Source organism: Malus sylvestris, chromosome 6 (assembly GCF_916048215.2).
Source record: "Malus sylvestris chromosome 6, drMalSylv7.2, whole genome shotgun sequence".
In the NCBI taxonomy this organism is placed as follows: domain Eukaryota; kingdom Viridiplantae; phylum Streptophyta; class Magnoliopsida; order Rosales; family Rosaceae; genus Malus; species Malus sylvestris.
The window spans coordinates 6,079,699-6,099,755 of NC_062265.1; the positions used below are offsets into that span (position 1 = coordinate 6,079,699).

The window sequence follows — 20,057 nt, forward strand, 5'->3', positions numbered from 1 at the left end:
CGGCCGAGCTCGGCCGACGAGTTGGCACGCCCCGCATTCACCGAAGGACATAGTTAGCTTATAGATTACTCGGCCTGCGCGCCATGTAGGCTTGGTAGTTTTTAGGGTCAGCAGGAACACAACACACAAGAAAAGAAGAAGAGAGAGAGACTCATGGAAGAGGAAGAGAGAAAAGAGAGGAAGATGAGAGAAGATAATAGAGAGAGTTATCTTTGTACTCTTATTATTCCAGATTGTAATAAAAGCATCATTGATGCCCCGAGGATGTATTTCAGTCACACTGACTCTAGAGGAACCTTGTAAATTTTATGTCTTGTTTATTTATTCCACTGCACACACCGTCGATTTTACAACACGTTATCAACACGAGAAGCTCTCGTGCCAGTGGAAAAGCACAACGCCACAAATCATGTTCACCTCCTTCAGCTGGAATCTCACATATAAGAAAATCTTTTCATTTCATCTTAAAATCTTTGTACTACTAATTTTCCTGAAGCAAATATATATATATGTTGTTGCATGACTGTATATCATTCTTTGTAGAAGCAAAAGAGTACAGACTCAAAATTCGTAGAGAATTTGATAGCCATGTAAACAGCCTCGGAACTCCAACTTGCAGACCTCAGATTGAAATACGTTCTTCTTGAAAGTTGTTCGTCCGCTCAGTATCTACAACATATCTAAATTTTAGAAAACTTTAACGGTGCGATCGTCGCAGATGACTGAAATACCAAACCAGTTTCCAATTTCTGCAGAAAACTGGACAGCCACCTTATGAGTACCAAAACTCCATTTCAATAGCTCAATCGAAATTGTTTCTTCACGAAATTTATTTGACACTCTTGACTCCAAAACTTATAGGAACCGTTTCAACTTTTTCGAAACTCACGGAGGAGGAACACCAATTGGAACTTATTGTTACTATTATTTCCTGAGTAACCAAAATGACTTCAAAACTGTAAAAATAAAAAGGGAAATAGGGCCAAAGCCTTGAAAAGATATGTTGTACCATGTGAAAGAAAACAAAAGGCAAAGTTTTTTTTTTTTTTTTTTTTTGGAATTGTGCAGCATGTGAGAAAAGAAAAGGTTTTGAAGCTTGGTGCTGACAAAAAGAAAAAAAATTAATTAATAAAAATAAAAGGAATCAAACGAAAGAAGTGGCAGACCAAGAAAAAGAAAAAGCAAAAGATGAGGACTTAATCATTGCATTTTCTGTTTTGGCATATTTATGTGCATGGTGTTGGTTTAAAGCACATGTCACAAGTTCTATTTATTTAAAGCAATTTATTTACAGTGGGTAGAATTATTACCCTTTGCTTTAAAGCTTTGATATTGATGTGAATGGTGCTGAATCAAAGCCCTTGTCACAAGCTTTATTTACTTTAAAGCAATTTATTTACCATGGACGGTTTTACCGCCTATTGCTTTAAGTTTTGATTTATGTGAATGGTGTTGAATTAAAGCCCTTGTCACAAGCTTTATTTACTTAAATGCAATTTATTCATTATGGCTGGAATTACCGCCTATTGCTTTAATTTATTTATTGTACTTATCTTGTGTTACAATAAGTATATATAAGACCTAAAGTTCCTTGATCAGATCAGAACCTGCAGTTTCTTGATCCTCATCATATAAAATGATTGGACCCGAAGTTCCATCATACAAAAAGATCAGGCATGAAGTCCCTTGATCTTGAAGATCAGGACATGAAGATCCTAGATGAGTACCGTAAGTTTGAAGTGCCGTAATACCTCAACTTAATTGTAATAAAAACCATAAGAGTCTCAGTCTACAGACTATTAAATAAGGATCAGAAGTTCCTTATGTCCATACTCAAAATGGTTTAGTAGAAGCCTTTATTAAGCGGATGAAATTGATTACCCGCGCTTTGCTCATGAAAACAAAATTGTTAGTTTTTTACATGAGTACATGCTATTTTACATAATTCACTATTAAGTTTGGTTGAGACCAGTTACCAACTATTGATATTTCTCAGTACAACTCGTGTTTGGGAACTAGCCAAACATTATACATTTACGAGTTTTTGGTTGTGTTATCTATGTGTCTATTGCATTGCCACAACGTACTGAAATGAGGCATCATCGCGGATTAGACATTGATGTTGAACACTATCTATCATTCAATATTTGAAACCCTTGACTGGGGATATGTTTACCGCGTGGTTTGCGGACTGTCATTTTGATAAGACAATTTTCCCGCTGTTAAGGGGAGAAAATATCGTTCCAGAAGAACGATGAGAAAATATCATTATAGAAGAATGATGAGAAAAGACCGTTCAAGAAGAACGAAGATAATTTGTCTTATTTTGATTCACAAAGCAATCAATATGAAAATGAAGTAAGAATAATTGAATGATGCAACGAAAGTGATGAAATCATATATACTTGCTGCAAATGTGCCTACAAGAATTGATGTCCCTGTTGGACAAAATAATATGGTAGTAAATGATTTATCTGTTGCACGCCTGAAGCGTGGTAGACCCTTAGACTCAAAAGGTTCATTCATTCGACAGAAGAAGAATATGGCACTACTAAACTATTGCATTCCCGAAGCATAACTGTTGCATGCCAGAAGCATGACAGTCGCCGCATGGATATACGTCCCAGAAAGAACAATCCACAGACATGAGAATGTTGATGTCTCATGCATGGAGCATGATAGACATATAGGTTACAATGACTCAACTCGCAGAAGTGGAGATTAAAATCCAAGCTCTAAAACGCTCTATAAGAGGTTATGATCCACATTCTTTAAATTATGACTATCGTATAAGAGATAGTGTAATGCCCTTGAAGAGGCAATGGATATCCAAAGAAATAAAAAGCTTTTATGCATGTGCATGCACATGAGAATATAGGATCACGGATTGATGATAACCAATGGTAATTTTTATTTTTATAAGTAGCTACTAAATTCATCAATGAGCTATGTTGATATTGAGTCTTGTTCTTTTTCGTCAACAAAATTATTGGCCAAAAATGAAGAAAGGCAATTCCATTACAATTTTGTTAGAACATGGAAAAATGGACCTATATATATTTGAATAGCCAAAATATGTTGAACCAATGAGGTTACATATAGGCATTTGTAATACAATGAAATACACTTACATGATATGACACAAGGTTACTAATTATACTCTTGTAAACGAGTTCATATGAATGGAGAATTATATACGAAGGATTGTGAGTCACCCACATCATATCTCCATAAGTAAATCCCTCAAGTATATATGGGAGCAAATTGCTCTGTATAAATTCCAAAGGAAAATGTGTCATGAAGTGTAGAAAATCCATGAAGGATTCAAATTGCTTGAAGTAAGCCCCCAAAGGATAAAGCATAAATTATGTACTCAATACCAATGGATGGTATAAATTGCCTTAGTGAGTACTATCATTATGATATTGTTGCAACATACTAAAATCTCTTGCAAGAGTCAATGACATTAAATTAGAACTCCTGAAGAGTTGATGATATTAAATTGGGACTCCTAAAGAGTCAAGAAAGATTATAAAGTGTTAAGAGAAATATTGTCTCGAGCTGCAGATCGAACAATCTACCAACACCAATCTTATCCATGATGTCTATGATATTAAAAGAACCATATGGATTGAAAATTATGAGTTGAATACTCAAATGATGTAGACACTAAGAAAGATCATTTATCTTCGTGAGGGTAAAGATAAATTAATGTTTGGTCCAGAAGTACCACATCTTAGTGAAGTATATGCTTTATTGTATTTGGCACAATACATTGAATGAAATAAAGCTTATCTAACATGAGTTAAAACAAACTAACAGGATGGAGCCTTCACAAAGGTTGCTCATGTGAAGCCTCAATACTCGGAAGTACCCTATAATGAGGAGGCACTAGATATTGATCATGTGGCACCCTAGTACTCAACAAAACACCAAAAGGGGAAGGCATCAGTTGCTTTCAAAATCTAGCAACGAACCTTTGGTGATTACATTGAATCCGACTTTTGGATTCCTGCAACTGGTCGAGCTTTCTGTTCATGCTCATCGAGTAATTATTTGCAAGCACGTGTAACACTCTATTCTCATGCTTGAGCCATCTGATCTCTTGTTTAAGACTTGCTACCTTAGCCATCAATGATTCAACTTGGCGAGTTTGAGCAAGTAGGCGTTGGCCCATATTGGATACAGAGCCCGCACATTGAACACTGAGAGCCAATGAGTCTTGAATGACAGACTCATCAGACCGTTTTGAAAGGATTCTGTTATCCTTTGGAGTGAGAAGATTCCTAGCCACCACAGTAGCGGTTATGTTATTCTTCATCACAGAGTCCCCAACCGTAAGCTGACCATTAGAAGATAAGAAGGAAGGGCGCCATATGTTATCCTGACGCTGCTCGTCTGTATCACTTATAAGACTCAAATCTAAGCAAATGTTAGATGCGCAAGCAATTTTCAGAAATGATCAAGGAAAAAATGAGGTCAAATAAAATCTCAGAAGTGCAAAAAGGGGAAATTTTTACAAGTAGCAACTTTCTGAGCATACTCTTGAACATAATTGATATCTCTATAAAAGAAGAGGTAACAGAGCCACTTGTTCAGAGATCGAAGAGGCACCGCTCTCTAAATTTTATAAAGCCAAATTTTCCTGAATAAAGTTCGTTGGCATTTTTCAGACTCAATCTCAGCTTTTTTGGATATCGCATGCAACTTTGTCAAAGATCTCTGACAAAGTTGAAAACGCGTAAATCTTACTGTTCTAATTACACCACAGTTGCTGACAAGAGTAAAGGCACAGCATCACTACCTGCTATTGAAAAATCTCTATATATGTCGATCTTCGTTCTCTATAACAAGGTAGACCTGCAAGAATACCTAACTCTTCCTCATCTCCGAGAATGCATCTTCAACAAAGCATCTCGAAATACTCAGTTTTCTTCATCTCCGAGAATACCTCTTCAAACAAGTCACACCAAAGCAAGACTATCTCATATCATCAGGGATGAGAGCAAACGTATCTCATATCATGCAATCTCCCTATTTTTTTCCTTTGTCCTTGTTCTTATCTGCAAAGACAAGGATAAAGAAAGCAATATGTCGGAACCTCCACTCAAACTCCCGGTAAGAAACCAATTGCCTGGAACCTTTCCTGATTGCTTACCTAGTATTGCTCTCGAGTAGCCATCTTCAACTATTGTTGGAGCTGGGTCTCCAGTCACCAAGAAGTGATAAACCATCCAAATGCAAGGGTTGCATTCCACTCCTGCATCAAAAGGCAAATACTGCAAGAGAATATGCCACACATGCATAGGGAAAACCAGGGAAAATACTACTTAAGCAAAGGGAGCAAGTAAGGCAAGTGAAAATGATATATTGAAGCATGTGGAGACAAGCGCAACAAACACGTGTTGATTCATCCTTGACAAAATCGAAGATCACTTGCCACGTGAAGCTCCTCATGGTCCAATTTCATTCAAGATCAAGCCTCGAAGGTCCTTGAAGAAATCACAAGTCCGATTCAAGATCAAGTGTCCACCACCCTTGAATCAAATTCCGCTCTAGATAAAAGGAGTAAATCAGACTTTTGATGCAAGTCTAGCAGAAAACCATCCAGCCCAATTCAAGAAATAGCCTGTGGAAAGTTAACAACAAGTAAAACAACCTTTTCGGCAACTCTTTTTGCTAAGAGATTGAAGCAGAATGATCAACGATCAGCCTAAATGATTTGAGATCAGGGGGAGATACTCATCAGGGGGAGCATCCAAAACAGATCAAGATTTTAACGAGTCTATCGAAGACTTGTGGCCATCCAAGGGGGAGTGTTGTAAAGGTGACTGGATGGCTGGCCACTAATATGCTTTTCACTATATTGCTCGTGATTTGCTTCTATAAAAGCAAGTCTTATGGAACACAACACACAAGAAGAGAATAAGAGAGAGAGACTCACGGAAAAGGAAGAGAGAAAAGAGAGGAAGATGAGAGAAGATATTAGAGAGAGTTATCTTTGTACTCTTATTATTCCATATTGTAATGAAAGCATCACTGCTGCCCCGAGAATGTACTCCAATTACACTGACTGTAGAGGAACCTCATAAATTTTGTGTCTTGTTTATTTATTCCACTGCACACACCTTCGGTTTTACAACAAATATTTGAACTTTGTAAGTTTTTTGAGTTTTTTTTAGTAATTTTATAGAGTTGAATTAATCCTGACCGTTGAATATTTCAATTTTTTTAAATCAACCCGCCACAAAGCACCATGAGGCGCAACACCATAATTTTCATTTTTTTTTTACCATTGGAAATCCAACTGTTCTGATTAACAGACTGTTGGGAATCCAACAACTGTTGCTAACCTAAATTACAGTTGTTTGGCTCGACATCCTTTATGTGGGCGGGGTAAGCCCCCCTTATCTGCTGGTTTCACGCCTTCTCCACCGAGTGCAAGCCCCAGCAATAATTGGCAGGACAATCAATAGAGCTGTAAGTGTTGTAAATTTGTGTGGTTGGTAATGTATCTTATCCGGTGCCATCTTTGTAGGGTGACCTGTGACAAAAATAAATAAATAAATCACTGGAGCTGATTTCAAAAGCCCAATTGGCAGGGCAATCCTACCACTGGTGGAGATGCTCTGATGTATGTCTTCTTATTCGTTCTTACACACTTTTATATGCATATTATGCAGTTGGGACTTGTTTACAATGAATCTTCTTTTTTAACTCACGATTTAAAACTTGAGCAGGTCAAACATATATAGTTGAATATCTATGATTCAATGAATATACCCAGGAGAAAATTTATCCACAAACAAGTCAGATATAGTACCAGCTAGAAAATGATTTATACAAACACATCCACATCTCTTGGATCAATAGGAATTTCAACTTCTTTTTTTCATCATATGAAGCTTGAGTGGATACGACGGAAGACGTAACACAGAACCGAGCGCAATGACGTTTTAGGATTCATATAGCCGACCCCACTTAGTAGAAAAATGCTTTATTGTTGTTGTTGTATCATATGAAGCTTGAAAATGCTTTGTCACTTCATTTGGGCCTTTAACCAACCCATTATTAATTTTGGACCCAGCTGGTTTAACCCGTTTTAAAGTCGGCCCATTTGCGCCTTTTGAGGGCTCTATAAATCCGAGCAAAGCAAATTAGGGTTTCTTCTATTGCGCGAGAAGAAGAAAGTAGCAGCCACTTCGGCCCTTCACAGCAGCGACCTTCCAATCCACAACAATGGTATCTCTCTGTCTACACATCCACTGTTTGTTTCCTCAGAAATTTGTTTGTCGTTTCAGTTTTGTGGGAAAATGTTGTGTTAATATAGGCTTGTATTTTTGTGGAATTAAACGATAAAATTATTGGGGGATTTTTGGGCTACCTCTCAAGTAGGGAAGGTTACCGAAGATCTCTGTTATGGTTTGTGGTTTTCAGAAATCATTTTCTGAGAATTTGATTTGATTTGATATTTATGCCCGCTGTGTTTTGTGTTTCAGACTAAGAGGACGAAGAAGGCCGGTATCGTTGGGAAATATGGTAAGTGCCATTTAGGGTTTAGTCAGCTCTCAATGCTTTTGTTGTACTGCGATCTGTTCGATGATTTGATTCGGGCTGCGATATATGAAATGAATTGCTTGTCTAATGGTCATATTATTAGCGTGAAATTTGTTGGCTGTAGTAGTTTTAACGTTGTTGAGACGCGGGTTATGTTGCGATTGTATGCCTGAATATTTGATTCTTCGTTTTGGTAATGGAAGAGGCTAGTTATAGTTACCTCAAAGCCGGTTGTTGTTGTGTAAGACCGGATTCGGGATTAGGAATTGCACCCTCTGTTTTTCTTGTTTCTTTGGTATGGGATATGCGTCTTTACATATTTCTTTCCCCCCGACTGTATAATTGATTTTTGTGACAGTTATGCACAACAATGCAACATTCAGATTTGTTTAGATATACTTTTAAGTTAATACGTTTTGCATTTGTAAAGTTTTGATCTTCTTCGGCATTGAAGCGTTTATGATTCTGTTGTCTACTGCTTTATTACAGGAACCCGTTATGGTGCTAGTCTGCGTAAGCAGATTAAGAAAATGGAAGTCAGTCAGCACAGCAAGTATTTCTGTGAATTCTGTGGCAAGGTATAGTATGGTTGTATTCTTTTAAACTAGTTTTGTCTCTCGTCCCTGTGAAAAGATGATTAAAATTTTCATTTCCATGTAGTATGCTGTGAAGAGAAAGGCTGTTGGAATCTGGGGATGTAAGGACTGCGGAAAAGTGAAGGCGGGCGGTGCCTACACCTTGAAGTAAGAATCCGCTTTAACTGCTTTCTTATTTTCCTTTAATTTTGTGATCAAGTAATGAACTGAGCGATCATTCTTTTTTTTTTTCTTTTGTTTTTTTAACAGCACTGCTAGTGCTGTGACGGTTAGGAGCACCATTAGGAGGCTGAGGGAGCAAACCGAGAGTTAAGCTGCTGTTGGTGACCTCTACCACTCTATGAGCGTCTTGCAGCTATGGATATCTCAAAACAGTTTTGGATATGGTTCTCCTTTTGTTTGCTTATATTATTTTGAAGAACTCGTTAGATGCATGTTGACTCATTGTAGTGTGTTTAATCTGAGATCTTAGCTTCCACCTTTGAATTCAGAATGCGGTTTAATAGTCTCGGGATTTCTATTCAATACTGCAAGTTACGCTTGCTCCTTGGCTGAGTTAACGTTGCATAAATTTTATTTCTGTTTTCTTTCATACTTACAAGTCAGCAGTCGATGCGCTTTCACTTTCATCGCATCAGTCTTTGAATCGAACTCGGAAAGATCATGCGTCTGAACGGCACTAAAGTTGCAACGGCGAACTTGTACCGCCCTTGATAGTTTGCGATTAAGCAGATGCCAGAGTAGTCCATGGAGACTTCCAAATTAGGGTTTCCGGTTGAGATGTTGAGGGCAAGGTTGTAGTAAAGTATTAGAGTGGTTGGTGGCTGTGTAATTGAATTGGCTGAGAGTCACGGTGAATGCTGTTTTGTTTTGTCACAAAAGCTATGCCTTCAATCGGTTTCAACCGACATCAACGACACAACGTATTTAGCTAGGGTTTTGCTTCTTTTTATACACGGAGGGATGCGTTGGATTCAATAATGTAATGCTATTTAAAGACAAACTTACACATAAGATTGTATTATTAGATGGGCCGTCATATGACGGTGAACTTGTTATATGTATATCCTCTCATGCTCACCTCTGCCCACCCTATATCTTCCTCTCTCATGGTCCCTCAGAGCCCCAATCTCTTTTTCCACCCATGAAACCCAATAGGGAATAGTACTGAAAGTCTGAAAACCCCAGTACAACTGTAGCCTTCTAATCCTCTCAAAATGAAAAAACTCAGTCATCTCCGACTTCAATATACATGAATAGTGGGTTATCCACTCAAATTTAATCCTAGAGACCAAACGAGGCCTAAAACTGTAACCAAACAATCCAACAATGTTCATACGGAAATACGATGCTGTATTTATTTTCTTTCTTTTGGCCGTATTTTGTACTTATAATCGAGTTCAGATGTGGTTTTTAGGGTTCCACTCTTCATCCAGGCAAAATTACATATAACAATAACCAGTAACGTTTACAGTAGGAAGCAAAAAATGTGAAATCAAAAACCTTGGTTTATAACTTGCACACTCTTACTCATGTACATATTCTTGAGAGGCCAGAACCAGAAGAGAAAAAAGGGGGAAAACCTGCCTCTGCCTGCTCCTCAATCAGCCATACATAATCGACTGAATGTGGTTCCAGGCACGTACCTCGCATTCCCCATCAAAATAATTGCAGAGCAAAGGCACGAAATACAAAAGACGAAAAACAAAATACCTATTTACATGGTAGTTGTTTTGCTTCTGTGGCTTTGCCACACAGGCATGATGTTGATGCTAATGATGATTGGTCAATGCATTAGGCGAATGTGGGTAGTGCCACTGCTGTCATTGTTGTAATGGGTGTAATTGTTTTTGCACGGCCTTTACAGCTGCAACTCGTGCAGCAATCGCTGCTTTATTAGCTATTGCTACAGCTCGGTTCACCCTTTCATCTACTTTGGCCACTTCAAATGCTCTCTCAGCAGCTCTCTGTGCTTCCTGCAAGTAAAACGGTATTCAGTAAAAAAACTCATATAGTAGTGGTAACTGGTAAGTGCTTGTTCAAATCAAATAATTAAGGTTTTGCATTCAGTCTTCACATAAATCAAGAGAGTATTTCTACTGCGGAATTGTCATTTTAGAGGAAAATCTCAGGTACCATAAAGTCCAAAGAAAAAAAAGCGGCCTAACTCTAATGATTGATGACTTCTGCAGTGGACGTAAGTGGAATTCATCCATACACAAACTTTCAACAAATTACAACAAAAATGGTAGCATGAGGCTCCCCACAAACCAGATGGCAACAAATACTAGAGTCTCATAAAACCAAAATCACTTGATGTAGTTTCCAAGTGTGCGTAATAATTCATGGTTTATGTCAAAAAATAAAGTATTCCAGTTTTTCGGAACAATATTTACCTAATATAGTATGTGAGTAAACTTGAATTGATAATTAAATCAACAACATAAAATACAAAAAAAGTTACGCAAATCAAAACGACATTTACCTACTATCTACCGTTGTAGACGATCACATTTACAGTAGAATTTATTCCAATGAAATACTGATACCCCAAGGACATAAAGGACAATTACCTGGACTGCATTGAACACTTTGGCATGGTTGGCAGCATAAGAAGATCCAGGTTGGGTGTTTTGCACACTGGGAATATCTAGCACCCCATTTTGCCAATGACCAGATTGTGTTTCCCCATTTCTGAAAGTGTACATACCAAGTCCTTGCTTTCTTCCTTCATGCCAGGCTCCTTCATATCGATGCCCGTTCCCAAACTGATATACTCCAAAACCATGCATCTTGTCAGCAAAATATTCCCCAGCATATGTGTCACCATTTCTGCATTATCATATACAGCAAATCAGCCCTGTGCTTGCGAATTTAACTTTCACTCGCATATATCAGAGGAACAAGTTTTCTTAACATGTGTTGGATAAACATGGATGCAAGCACAAGCACCCACACACACATATATGACAGTGAAAGGGGGGAAACTAGATCAGTTTTCCTTTTGAAATTAAGAAGATATAAGAACAGCAGTCAAAATCCAAGTCATGTTTTTATTAAAATATAAAATAAATATTAGATTTACGAGACCCCATAGAGAACGTGTCTGAGAATGCCTCACATAAAGTATGAGATGGTTCCGAACGCCATGATGCTGAAAAAATTAGACCTTTTAACCTAAGTATTCTAATATGATGCTAGCCATAACCCACATTCGAACCTAATAACCTACAACCTTGATTTTTTTTGTTAATTATGCAAAGGAACAATGAAAAAACCAACTGAAGGCCTGACCGACTTGACACAGAGCATCTATAAATTCATCAATGAAAAACACAAATACCTAACTACAGAGACAGAAATCAACAAGTTTCTAAACTTGGTGCAAAATGTATAACTATTCCATTAAGCACATAATACTTCAAACCTTATTTACACCTAACCATCCCGAAAATTCCATACCACATCAGAAGACTACATAGTTGACTTAGAAGTTTAACAGCCTAGTAACTCAGAGAGGTACACAATCGTTTCAAATCTGTCACCCTTCTGCACCTCACTTCGATCTTTCAAGAAAAACAAAGAAAGGGCCAACACCTATACGAAATTGTATGTAAGTACTGTAAATAACCGAGCATCAATACCATACCACATAGAACAACAAGGCCACTAGACGAATCAGTGTTCAATTCCAAACATCAATATCACATAGAAAAACATAGAATACAGAACACATATCCATTCGCTTAATATCTTAAGAAAGATGGTAAGTTTTACCTGAAATGATAATGACCAAGTCCATGTTTGACACCCCACTTAAACTCCCCAACATACCGGCTTCCATCCTCGCAAGTATGTATTCCACACCCATGACACTGCCCATTAGACCACTCTCCGGCATAAACATCACCAGTGAAGAACCTATACACCCCAATTCCATGCCTCAAGCCCTGCCTATACTGCCCACGATACCGGCTACCTCTGGCCCAGGTTTCCACACCATAACCATCATACTTCTCATCCACCCAATCACCTTCATACCTCCCACTCATATGATAGTAATAAACCCCACTTCCTGAACACTTCCCTTTATCAAATTCACCCTCATAAACATCATTGTTACTATAAACCTGCACCCAAGACCCCGAATTTGGCTTTTTGTCCAACTTGGGCTTCGACCCAATTGACCAAAGAACAGGCTGAGCGGGCTTAGAGACGCGGGAAGACGAACAAAGCTTGATTGGCAAAGAGCGGGAAAGAAACAACCGAGTCGAAACAAAACGGGGAAGTGCAACGTTGAGAGAAATCAAAAGGGCCGCCGAGAAAGCGATCACAGAGAGGAAATCGAGAACGAAAGAGCGGCGGGAACTTGTGAAGAAGTAAAGGGAAGGCAAAAAGAAGAGGATAAGCAAGCGGCAGTGGACTCTGAGCAAATGCGCACAGGGGAAATGGCGGAAAAGCTTCAGGACCAGTGATCGTGTGGCGAAGGGAATGATTGCGAGTGAAGCGGAACACAGAAACGAATGCGAAGAGGAAGAGGAAGAAGAAGAAGAAGGGCGGAAATTGAAAGGCGTGTGGCTATGGCGGTGGAAGTGAATCTGGTGGTGGTGGAGAGAGGAGAGTGTGGGAGAGTGGGATAAAGTGGAAGGTGTTTGGTTCATTGCAGGATTATACGAGATGGGTTCCTCATGGATTTTGAATTGGGTGTGACTTTGGTAGGATTGGACTGCTGGGTTTGATGATTTCTGGGTCTGGGTTGCTTGGAGATGATCAAGTTGGTGGTTTGGTTTGGTGATAACATGTGGGACTAATTGGGTATTTTGATTATTGAGATTTGGGTCTGAATCTAAAAGTGCTTTTGAAATTGATGCGGACGTGATTCCTCTCAGCTTCTTCTTTTCTGATTTTCTTTCCTTTTCCGATCTGAGTTGAATTGCATTTACATACAGATATTCTTCTTCTTCCTATCTCCTTCTCTCTCTCTCTCTCTCTCTCTCTAGAGCTTTCTCTCTCTTCTGTGATTATTTCTGGGTTTTGTGAGATTCAGAAGAAATGGTGGATATCTCAGATGAGTCGCTACTTTTTTTTGTTCTGCGGTGGTTTTCATGTCCGGTTTTCTGCAGACGCCAAAACCGACCGAGGTGGTTTTTCTTCTCTACTTTATAAAGCCCCTGGAATTTACGATATTTTCTGAAATGCCACCACCCCTTCTTGTATTTGAAGACACAAGTGGCAAAGCCGTATTGGATAATATCATAATATTGCTGACTGTAGTTTTAACCTTGTGCTGAAAGATGGATTTGGATCTCATCCGGATCTAAATGGTGGGGATTATAAGAATCTTCGTATTCTAGTCGTTCATCGTAAATCATATAGATAAAAATTATTTTAAGTATTTTTATTTAAAATTAAACGTAACTAGTACATAACGAAAATTGATTGCAAGATATACAATAAACAATTAAAATGTGAAAATTTAGGATTCTCACAAAGAGAATCCTGGGAGGATCCTCATCTCTGGAAGATAATGATGTGTGTATTATTTAAAAAGAAAACTAATGAAAAGGGTTTGAAAACTTTGAGTTTTAATGATAAGGACAAAATAAAGGGTAAAGTGAATAGTATCAGTATTGACTTTTTAGTGTAAAAATGTGGTTTTTCGTTAAAGTGAACAGTACCGGATGCTTTTCGTTAAAGTTCCCTTATTTAAAAGGGATGGTGAAGATATTCAGATGGTGTAATTAAGATAGGATAAATGGACAGAGATCCTCTTCGGATCTCTTCCACTAATTTCACCAAATCAAGTGATTCGAACCTTTAAAATCTGATCAAACGGCTAAAAACATGAATCTCTTTTAAAAGTTATTATAACTTTAGACGTTTGATCAGATTTTTAGTAACCTTAGTGGAAGAGATTTGGAGAATATCTCTCTCCAGGATAAATTTGGATGATGGTGGATGAAGTTTGCGGTTTTCCATCTTGCCGTCTGTCAACTTTGACAGTAGTAACGTTTGATTGATGCTGCTTAATTGTTTAACTTGAATTGACATTTCATTTGATTGTGATGCATTCAAAAACTACATAACTACATAGTTTAAGTTTTTTTATTTTAAAAAAGAATCGATAACCGATGCGTTTTTTAGAATTATGAATACATGAATTTTGAGGAAGTTTAGTTGATATTCGTCAATTCAAGTGGATTTTATTTGAATTTTACATAATTTTGATTCAATTTATTAATAAACATTGTTATTTTTAATTATTATTATTATTATTTATTGAAATGATGATTATAACTATAACAAAGTTATCGTATGAAATGGTAGAGGCTAGAGTGATGGTGTAAGTGACACGTCATGATATGGTGGTAGTAAAGCTAGTTTATTTGGTGGTGGTGACAGTAGTCGGGTGGTGAGATTGTGGTGTTAGGTTGGTGGAGGGGTGTTGATGGTCATGACAAGATGGTAGTAGTCAAGGCGGTTATGGTGTGCATGGCAATGCCAATGGTGGCAGCGACAGTGACAATGGTGGCGGATGCGTTAATGGAATGATCATGGTGGTGGTAGCTAGTGATTGATTGCATTAATTATTATGGATGGAGTTAGAAGTGAGAAAAATAAAATCCATCAAAATGACGAGATGATTTTTTTTTTTTAATTTAAAACGAGTTTAATACTAATTTATTATTCTTACCCATTAATATAAATTTATAATTATATAAAAAAATGAATAATGCTCCATTGTTGCACGTACTAATTAAATGACTCTTCTATGATAAAAGAAAATTGTTGGGAGAACTTGTGACCAACTAGATTAAGGCAATGATAATTTTCCTTCGAATATATTCTTTAATATAACGATATATTTTACACTAAAGAAAAGAAGAATGGTTAAGCCACGAAACAAACAACCTAATTTGGTATCAAATTCGTCATCCACGAGATTCGTCTGTTAATAGATAAGACAGTTAGTCGTTGAAGTTAGCTCTCAAGTACTAAAAATGGAGTGCAGAAATCAGATTCCATCCTTCCAATTCAGAATCCATGTTGCAAATTGCACACCAAAAACATATACCAACTTTTCTTAGTCGATTTAAAAGCAGAATTTATGGAAGAAGCTTTTTTTTTTTCAATTTTTTGTCGAAAGGAAAGCAACACATCAACTGCGTACAAAAAATAAAAGTAACCGAATGTATACGGTATACATAACATGATGCTATATTCCAATTTTCAACAATTAAGCGCGTACATAAATCCTACTGCTCACTTGACTCGACTCGACTCTAAAGTAATTAGACATGAATATTTTGAGGGCTACACGATACATTTCTGATGACACAAGAAAATTGCAGAGACGAACTGGTTATTCTTAGAGCGCCAACAACCCCGCTTGAGCTTAATAAGAAACCGAAGAAAACAGGTCGCCGGAAGCCACTACCAAGAAAATTATTAATACTAAAGCCAAACGGACAAGTTCTACAGAAACTCACCAAGACGCAGCTAAAATCGAAAATGAAGCTTGTGAGTGGCCGCAAATTTGATTGTAAGTGGATCCCAGGACACGTAAAAAGGGTATCTATATTCTGACAACTTGGGGACGTAACTCCACCAAACTCAAGAACATTACTGACAGAGGGGAGTAAGTCTCACATGAACTCCTGCCCTGGCTGGAGCTTGAAATTTTAGCATCATGGCTTGTGAAGCTTGAATCCGAACACTCTAGGAACATAACTCTGTGATGCTTTCTGAGGCTTCAGGTGCCCGTATGTCATCAAGAACAGGTGAGGGAATGTACTTCCGAAATAGGCTCCATCAATGTCTATATAGAGTTAAGTCACTCAGAAATCAATGCAAGGATAACTAGTGAGCATTGTGTCCGACCATCAAAATGAACCAAAGGCCCGCAATGATGTTATAGATCACAAAACACAAGGCAGGATATTGATAAGTGCAAGGTGCGAACAAAGTATGCAGTAAATTCATGTTTCTTAACAAAATTCCAGAATAAAATAGTATAATGCACTTGAAATTGACTACATTAAACAGCACTATCAGCAAGAAACTAACAAATATTCCCAGACAGAAAATCAAGCTGTTCAAGTTAATACTGATGCTTAACTATGTACAAAGGAAGCAGCCTACGACCCAACCCCACAACATGTAATCCTCTTCAACAACTATAGATGCAAGTGAATTAAAAGAAAAATAATAATTAATTGATCCATTTCATCTAACAAAGGTCTAACAAATGAAACGTAAGAAACATGGTTTCAACCTACTTTCCACCTAACTTACAGTAATGAACTAATGATTCTTCTCAGGACAAAACCTACAAATCGAATTTAAATTGAAGAAACCCCCAGCTCAATCTAAAGTCTAAACAATATATTAATGCTTCGATTCTGGACATATAAAAACTAACCAGTAAAGGAATAAACAACAAATATATGACAAGGCATGAAAGAAGATTTTGTGCGCAGCATCTTAACAAACCAGCTGCTTGCTTATATGCAGCTAGCAATTGTAAATATAGGTTCGATAATATAAAGGATACTACCTTGATACTTCGATCGAGGGTAGTAAATATCTTCACACTTGGGGCAGTATATTTTTACAGTGCTTGACCGTGGGATATCCGACTGGCCAACTGGGAGGCAGGGTTGTCCGCAGCAGAAAACTCTTGGGCATCTACCAAAATCATAGTTCTTGTACTTGTCTAGCTGTAGATCCAATAGCACAATTCTACCAAGTTACCAAATTTTACAGTCCAGAATCAATGAAACTGTCAAACAGACAATCAATAATAGAAACTTACCATGGCAGCCAAGCCTTTGCTTGTCAATATATATCGAACATGAATAAGACCATAAAGCATCTCTGCTGCTGATTCAATCAATTCATTTTGTTCTTCTGTGAACATATCACCTGCCCAAAGTATATATCAAAATAGGAAAACAACCTTATCGGTAATCAAGGAACAGAAATGTCTTATATTTAAAAACTGGGTTATCTATTTATTTTCAAAATATTTCTGACTACATTCTTTTCTCAAAAATTAACCAATGGAATCTTTACCTCTTCTATAAGTATTCTTTCCAACCTTTAACAAGAATTATATATCTCAGTGGCCACCGGCAACCAGCGGCATTGCCAGTGACCACGAAAACACCATGGTTAGCAATGATTGGGGGAGAGGGGTAGTGGGAAAGGGAAGGGAAGGCAGCAAGAGTTTTTTTTTTTTTTTTTTTTTTTCGTTTTAAATTTTTATCTTCTAATTTTTTCAGGAGGGTAAAATTGAGTTTAACATTTTTTAAATCAGGGTTTTTAAGAGTACCTTTGTTGGGTCATAAAAAAATCATAATACTAAGCTGGGGAAATGCACGAAAGCAGATATTAATATCTTAAAGTCCACAGAAAGATTTCTAACAAAAATAAAGTTTAATCGTATAGCTGCATGGAAGAGTACACATAATTGTACATAGTTGTCTAACAGAAATAAAGTTTATGTTAAACACCATGGTTGTCCATCACACGAGATAATAAACCAAGACATAAACTTACCATGAGAAGATTCAACATCCAAAATTAAATCAAGTGCATAATCATAGTACGGCACTTGGCTGCTTAGCCCGCAGAGGTTAAAATCATCTTGTATGTAATCATCATCCACTTCACAGAAAAATTCATTTCCTCGCAAATTGCAAAACCATGAAATCCAAGATGTGTCATCCCCATCGGAACCACTAACATCTGACTCTTCACTGTCTGTCTCAGATTCTTCTACAATCAATTTAGATACATTACAATTAGTAAACTTACAGAACTGAAAGATTATATCTATCAATATACGTTCTAGTCATAAATCAAACTTCATTAGAGAGTACCATAATCACATATATCAATGAATTTTAATGAAGAAAAGTATTGTTATGGTTTATAAACATTTCTCTTATACAAAAGGGACACACTCAGATTACAAGAGTACAGTTTTCTTCAAGTTGAAACGACACCATCAGACTCTAGCTCCAAAGGAATAGATATTAATATCACAAAACGTAATATAAGACCAAACTGTTTAGCATTACTCCCTAGAAAAACACATATTCCACTACCATGACAGACTCTTGCAAAATTTCAATCAAATCCCTAGGAAAAAAGTGCTCAGTAGCCTCTGGATTAGGGACCTGGTGGTGGTCTAAAAGACTGTAAAATCATGTGAGGGAAGGGATAGGACAGCAGGCTGAACAACAATCCAATTGGGCCACAAAATTACAGCTTTTCTTCTATGGATAAGCTTGCTGAAGAAACACGATGATGGCATTTAATCAGGGGCAGACCTTTATGGTGAAAGAAATACTTTAGTTTTAGCTCTCATAAGCAATAAATGGAAGAATGATACAGCAACGTCTGATTCAAATACTACTGACAGGCTTCAATGGATAAAACAGAATGCATATCCGTAACACGCATTGTCAAGTGTTATAATAAAATTCCTAAATGGACACCCATCGAATAAAAACAAGTATATGCACACACCCAGCTGATATTATGGAAGTACAAATTTTCTCTTTCAGCCGAGATGCAGTCCATCTCATCGAAGTTTATCGAAAAGCAAATCTATGATATACAGTGCTTCTTCTTCTTTTAAACTAGGGTTAATGCAACAAAGCAAACCATAGATTTTAACAAAATAATGATGCTAGGCAGGCAATCGATCTATAATCTTCCCAATTAAAGAGAAACACACAAAAAAAAAAAAAAAGGTACCCAAATGGTAATAAAATCGAATTAACACGAGAAAACAAATGTGAAGGAAAGAAAGAAAGAAACTTCAAACCATCGGAGCAATTGTTTTTGGTGAGAGACGCAGAGGCAGAGCGAGAGTCTCTGTGATCGGAGGGAGGCTGCTTACCACCCATAATAAGAGGCTTATCCTTGCCGTTGATTGCCCTAGAAGTGGAGGGCGAGGATCGCTCGAGCTGCTTGTCCAAGGCGTCGTTGATCCGCTGCTTCCGATCAGCGGCGGGTCCCACCACCTCCGTCGCCTTAGACCCACCCAACCCTCGCTCTCTGTACATCTCTTCTTCTTCTTCTTCCGCCTCCTTCGATGCCAGAAATTAATCTCACCAAAACATTGGTAATTTTAATATTACCGAAAAAAATGTAAAAATAAATTGAAAAATTGAAAATTGGTAAGGGAAATTAAAAGGGGAAAAACCCCCTAGGGCTGAGGAACTAGGGTTTTCAGTTTTGATTGCTAACTCATACCGCCTGGAATTCGTTCGTTCGGGATAAAGCTAACTCAACCTCTGAGAGGAGAGAGGAGAGAGGAGAGAGTATTAGTGCCCAAAACACATGGGGAGAGAGAGAGAGGAGAGAGAAGCTTATAATTATATTCTGAGGGTATTATGGTCATATAGTTGGAGATTGACGCGCGAACGACATGAGGGAGATCTAGAGTTTCGGTCGTTTTTAGATTCTGTGGAGAGGAGGGGAGGATTTGGGACACGTGTCAAGCAAAGGGGAATGTTGGGTGAATCGTCATGTGGGGCCCAATCGAGTGGGAGCCAATAGGAGTAGAGTTCTCGCCAGAGATATTTTCGCTGTTTTTTAAGAAAAGAAAATTCATTTATAAGACAAACTCTAGTATATATTTACAGATGAAGTGCACATATAAAATTTTATTTGAACCCTTGTAACTTATTTTTACACTTAATTCATTCTTTATATTTATATCATTTTTAATTAAGCTATCAACATCTCTTTATTTATACACCCATTATTATCTAAACTATCCTCACAAACTCAATTCAATATGCAAATTTATCTCTACACCCATTATTTTTACATTAGAAGTTACTCGGATCAGTCTCATGAAGATCCATGTTAATCAAATCTATTAAT

The 20,057-nt window shown here is 37.5% G+C and overlaps 3 protein-coding genes across 9 annotated transcripts; 1 reads left to right on the forward strand and 2 right to left on the reverse strand.

Moving 5' to 3' along the window:
* Nucleotides 1-7,089: 7,089 nt before the first annotated feature.
* On the forward strand, nucleotides 7,090-8,708 carry LOC126626092 (60S ribosomal protein L37a). The gene is made up of 5 exons (XM_050295296.1): nucleotides 7,090-7,242; nucleotides 7,500-7,539; nucleotides 8,047-8,135; nucleotides 8,218-8,300; nucleotides 8,403-8,708. Exons 1-5 carry the CDS (start codon nucleotides 7,240-7,242, stop codon nucleotides 8,464-8,466), a joined length of 279 nt encoding a protein of 92 aa, XP_050151253.1. The 5' UTR covers nucleotides 7,090-7,239; the 3' UTR covers nucleotides 8,467-8,708.
* An 872-nt stretch (nucleotides 8,709-9,580) lies between these two features.
* On the reverse strand, nucleotides 9,581-13,284 carry LOC126626091 (uncharacterized). Its single transcript, XM_050295295.1, has 3 exons — nucleotides 11,931-13,284; nucleotides 10,727-10,985; nucleotides 9,581-10,129 (listed from the first exon to the last, which is right to left on the reverse strand). Exons 1-3 carry the CDS (start codon nucleotides 12,812-12,814, stop codon nucleotides 9,977-9,979), a joined length of 1,296 nt encoding a protein of 431 aa, XP_050151252.1. The 5' UTR covers nucleotides 12,815-13,284; the 3' UTR covers nucleotides 9,581-9,976.
* A 1,974-nt stretch (nucleotides 13,285-15,258) lies between these two features.
* On the reverse strand, nucleotides 15,259-19,526 carry LOC126626115 (putative casein kinase II subunit beta-4). Of its 7 annotated transcripts, none has more exons than XM_050295328.1 (5): nucleotides 18,991-19,526; nucleotides 17,715-17,930; nucleotides 16,969-17,078; nucleotides 16,708-16,873; nucleotides 15,259-15,972 (listed from the first exon to the last, which is right to left on the reverse strand). In XM_050295328.1, exons 1-5 carry the CDS (start codon nucleotides 19,229-19,231, stop codon nucleotides 15,842-15,844), a joined length of 864 nt encoding a protein of 287 aa, XP_050151285.1. In that variant the 5' UTR covers nucleotides 19,232-19,526; the 3' UTR covers nucleotides 15,259-15,841. The 7 variants fall into 7 exon arrangements, with proteins under 7 accessions (XP_050151285.1, XP_050151287.1, XP_050151286.1 ...); XM_050295330.1 differs by having other exon boundaries at nucleotides 16,711-16,873; nucleotides 16,969-17,063; nucleotides 17,715-17,933; XM_050295329.1 differs by having other exon boundaries at nucleotides 16,969-17,063; nucleotides 17,715-17,933.
* Between the last annotated feature and the right edge of the window lie 531 nt (nucleotides 19,527-20,057).

What these genes read in the sequence shown, in the direction of transcription:
- LOC126626115 (XM_050295326.1), bottom strand. Translation starts at nt 19,231, where the DNA reads ATGTACAGAGAGCGAGGGTTGGGTGGGTCTAAGGCGACGGAGGTGGTG. An exon ending in CAAAAACAATTGCTCCGATG is followed by an intron (nt 17,934 to 18,990) that starts GTTTGAAGTTTC and finishes AATTGATTGTAG; the next exon opens with AAGAATCTGAGACAGACAGT. An exon ending in GGATGTTGAATCTTCTCATG is followed by an intron (nt 17,079 to 17,714) that starts GTAAGTTTATGT and finishes TACTTTGGGCAG; the next exon opens with GTGATATGTTCACAGAAGAA.
- LOC126626091 (XM_050295295.1), bottom strand. Translation starts at nt 12,814, where the DNA reads ATGAACCAAACACCTTCCACTTTATCCCACTCTCCCACACTCTCCTCT. An exon ending in CTTGGTCATTATCATTTCAG is followed by an intron (nt 10,986 to 11,930) that starts GTAAAACTTACC and finishes ATGATAATGCAG; the next exon opens with AAATGGTGACACATATGCTG. An exon ending in AAGTGTTCAATGCAGTCCAG is followed by an intron (nt 10,130 to 10,726) that starts GTAATTGTCCTT and finishes TTTTACTTGCAG; the next exon opens with GAAGCACAGAGAGCTGCTGA.
- LOC126626092 (XM_050295296.1), top strand. An exon ending in TCTGTGAATTCTGTGGCAAG is followed by an intron (nt 8,136 to 8,217) that starts GTATAGTATGGT and finishes ATTTCCATGTAG; the next exon opens with TATGCTGTGAAGAGAAAGGC. An exon ending in GGCGGTGCCTACACCTTGAA is followed by an intron (nt 8,301 to 8,402) that starts GTAAGAATCCGC and finishes TTTTTTTAACAG; the next exon opens with CACTGCTAGTGCTGTGACGG.